Genomic DNA, 3,959 nt, shown 5'->3' with positions numbered 1-3,959 from the left:
ATGAAGTCCATAGTAAAGATGGAAATTTCATATTCGCGAAAACGGAAAGTTCCGTTTCCATGTCTGTTCCGCCGGAAAACAACGTTCCGTTTTGTTTCCATTTCCGCGTAAAAAATTCCATTTTTGTTTTCATTTTGCAAATTTCCATTTCCATATTTTCTCTCCATTTTCGTTTTTCCTCCGGAAAAGCGGAAAGTTTTCACTCCATTTTCGTCCCTAACCGTTAATATGTTTGATGAGCTTTCCAAAACTATGTAGCTGCACTGCACACACTATATGATCACTAGCTTGGCTCGATTTTGAGGCTGCGATCACACATAACTGCACACACGCATCAGCCACTGCTGTCCTTGACTTTAGAGCCAGAGAGCGCCAGCCTGGCTGAGGAGCGGCACGAGCTGGCCGCCAAGGTGCAGTGTCATGACCATGCCAGCAAACGCCCTCTCCACGTTCTTCCCCCAGGGGTCCTTTGTCAGCTTGTGCACTGTCCAGCTCACGCCCAGCTCCGCGAAGAGCGCGTCTTCACCGTGTGGCACATGAAGCGGTTGCTCACCCCAAAGATCACCACCGCGCGCTGCGACGCCAGCTTCGTCACCCTGTCGGCCAAGCTGATCGAGCCAATTGGTGGCTAACTGTAGGATGTTGTTTCTTGGGGCTTTGCGGTCGATCATCTGATCAGTTCAGTTCACCTGAGCTATATGTAGGCTGTTGTTTCTTGGTGTTTTATGATGCTGATGACCCAACGGTGCTTATTTATAGATGTGTCTGATTGGGTAGAATATATGTTCTCTGTTGGAAGGTTCTATTCTACCACCTTTTGTATCTTTGCTTTTGGGAGGGGCCAAAATCATAGTTAGCTATGGCCAGAAGAGTGGCTAATCTCTGATAACATTTTTAATGATGTGCTCAATAAGTACTTTTTTAAGAAGAATCGAGATTAAAGACAGGCAGAAGTTTAGCTACTAGTATCATATCTACGGAAAAAAGGATGGTGGTACCGAATGAAATCGCTGCTTCAGCTGATGATTCATCAAGTTCCTGATAAGCTAGATTTGGATTCTTTTTTCTGGACACCATTGGGAATTTGGGATAAAACTCCATCTAATGAATTCTAGCACCTCGTGTAATCTTTGCTTTTGTGAGGGAGCAAAGTGATACAGTTAGCTATAGTCAGGAGTGTGGCTAATCTTTGATATTTTTTTGTAATGATGCCTCGAATGCGTAAAAATGAAGAAGAGTCAGGATTCGAGATAGGCTGAACTTTAGTTATTACTATCATATATAGAAAAATGGATGGTGGTATCAATCAAATCAATGCTTCAGTTGATTATTACTCAGGTTTCTGATAAGCTAGGACTGGATGCACTCTAATTTACTGTTTTGCCATTTGTCCGTGACGAGGAATACCATTGTTGTGGAGTTTGTGGACACCAAGCATCACTTTTTTTTTCTGGCTGCCATTGGGATAAAACTTCATCTAATGGCATCTATCAAATTTTCCCTTAGAACTAATAGTAGTGAACTAGTGATGATGGGTGGATTATAGCTTGTAGACAAGTCAGTTTTAATAAAAATGGGCATCACAACACATGCACACCGTCTTATTGCTTGAGCCATCCCTGTCAAGAATACAAAAGAAACTTCCTTGCCAAAAGCTATATTTTCAGTTATTTCTCTTCCATTTTCTGCTTGTCATTTTTATTTGGCCACCATTCAAAGTTTTTCTACGCAACTGATCATTACCAGAAAGCAATCATATATGGAATATCTTATACAAACTACTGTCAGCTTAGAAGATCAGTGCAGTTTTGCTGGATATATTTCAATAAACCTCTGCAAACTTCAGGTTTTTTAACTGAAATGAAACACATGTTCTTAAGACCCAACATACATGACTGCAATATCTATTGTCTTTAGGAAGAGAAATAACTCAAAGTACATACCTCTCTATTGCAGAATTCATACTCAGTTTAGATAGTACAACGATCAAACACAGGGGGATCATTCTTCACGTCTCATGTTCCGCGCTGGGAAGATAGGCGGCCAGATCATCATAACAGGAGAGACACGTACGTAGCCAGCAGCCGCACGTTTATACCCACATTCATCTGCCCCCCTCTGATAGACCTTCTCAACCACCCTGCTCCTCAGATGAACATAAAAGAGAGCGCCACTTGCTGGATGATTCAGGAACACAAAGTCAGCATTGTCCCCGACCGCGACAACATCAAGGCAAACATCATGAGGAGCCCAACTGTCCTCTGCACGAGGTGTGCATGCCTCAGCCTCACGGACACAAAATGTGTCCAGCAGCAGCCAGCCTGCACCATTGTCATCGTCCAACATCGAATGGAGCCACACACTGAGCTGAAACCCATCTGCACTGACAAGATAGAGCCCAGAATCCTCCGCACATGAGAGCATATAGTTGCCCCGCACTCCAACTGGTAGCTCTAGGGTGAAAAGGCTCCTGGTGGCTAAATCTAGACACAAGGTGTACCCTAAGTTGGTCACCATGAAGACTTTGCCATGGATGGGTGGTAGCATTTCATGGAAGACGGTGTCATCCGGGAGCTGTATCTCTGTCGAGCCCCTGGCAGGGACGCCAGACCTGGCAGATCCAAGTACGCACACCTCCGCATACACTTTTGGCCAGTCCTTCCACAGATTCACCAAGGTGATGCCGTCGCGGCCCCCTTCCTCGGGTAGGAACATCTCAGTGAATCCTGTTTGAGTGCCCTGCACCCATCGGTCACGGTGGGGCCGGATCTGTGGGAGGACGGTTGAAGACTCCCCGGCGAGAAGCGGCACCACGAGGGGGTGATCGAATCTGCCGGCGTGGAAGACCTCGATGATGAGGCGGCCATTCCGGCAGTGCTTGATGCGCGGGCATCTGCGGGCGAAGGCGGCATCGCAGGAGGAGGTCGCGCGGCGTATGGGGGCGGCGAGCTCCGGGGGCTGCTGCGGAAGAGGCACAAAACGATACCGGCCGGGGTAGCCGACGCAGGCGCCGAGGAGGCAGGGCGGGTTGCGCTCGCGGAAGCGGCGGAGGAAGGCCGGGTCGGAAGCGTGGTGGAGCCACCGCTTGGAGACGAGGGCGGCGTGGACGAGGCAGGTGGGAAAGCCGAGGTGGAGAAGGATCTCGCGCAGGAGGTTGTCGTCGCCGAGAACCGCCGCCACCGCTGATGCGAGCGCAGCAGCCGCCGTCGGCCGTCGATCTCCGTCCATAGTTTTGGGATTTTCCGGTGGGAGGGGTTTGGAGGGGTTTCGGTGGGAGCGGAGCAGGAAATATTTAGGCAGAATGGACACGCCGGCTGAATCGAACGTTTCCTTCCTCGTTCTTCCTGATCCGTTTTCCATCGTTGGATTATACAGGACACTAGTAACGGGTGGTTTGTACCCTCGCGTCATGCCTTGCGTCATTTTCGCCTCATACGTGCATCTCATGCTTGTTACTGTTGGATTACGACACTCATAACGATTGGATTGTGCCTCGCGTCATCCCTTATGTCATTTTCGCCTCACACGGCACACGCACATCCCAAGTTCTCAACCTCTTGCACGAGCAAGCACCAACACCCTCGAGCAGGTCGCAGTAGGACCCTGTGACGTCGTCGCGCATTAGGACCTTAGGGTGCCGTTGCGCAGAAGGTCTTCCCCATTGTCGCCATGTTTGCATCACCGTAAAAAGGGAATCGCTAGCCACCAGTCCACCTCTACAGTCGCATCATCGTCGCCTGCCCTGGCCGCGCGCACTGCCGACTGCGCTTGTAGCACCAGTCACTCCTATTGTAGCACTTGTCGTTGTCGTCGCAGCACAGGCACACGCCATAGCCAGGTCTCCGGTTGTAGCAGGGTCGCCGCGGGTTGCAGCTTCCGCCGACACATGTCGTGGCACGGGCCGACACCGATTACAACCTTTTCCACCTCTAGTCCTGACACAGGTCACCGATGTTTAC

The 3,959-nt window shown here is 49.7% G+C and overlaps 1 protein-coding gene across 1 annotated transcript; it reads right to left on the bottom strand.

Moving 5' to 3' along the window:
• Positions 1-1,888: 1,888 nt before the first annotated feature.
• On the bottom strand, positions 1,889-3,303 carry LOC123075471 (uncharacterized). The gene has a single exon (XM_044498067.1). The coding sequence runs from the start codon at positions 3,226-3,228 to the stop codon at positions 2,002-2,004; it is 1,227 nt and encodes a 408-aa protein (XP_044354002.1). The 5' UTR covers positions 3,229-3,303; the 3' UTR covers positions 1,889-2,001.
• Between the last annotated feature and the right edge of the window lie 656 nt (positions 3,304-3,959).

Source organism: Triticum aestivum, chromosome 3D, assembly GCF_018294505.1.
Source record: "Triticum aestivum cultivar Chinese Spring chromosome 3D, IWGSC CS RefSeq v2.1, whole genome shotgun sequence".
In the NCBI taxonomy this organism is placed as follows: domain Eukaryota; kingdom Viridiplantae; phylum Streptophyta; class Magnoliopsida; order Poales; family Poaceae; genus Triticum; species Triticum aestivum.
This window is presented reverse-complemented; position numbering and strand designations above follow the sequence as displayed.

Bases quoted from the DNA above. Each gene is read 5' to 3' on its own strand.
- LOC123075471 (XM_044498067.1), bottom strand. From the start codon at position 3,228: ATGGACGGAGATCGACGGCCGACGGCGGCTGCTGCGCTCGCATCAGCG.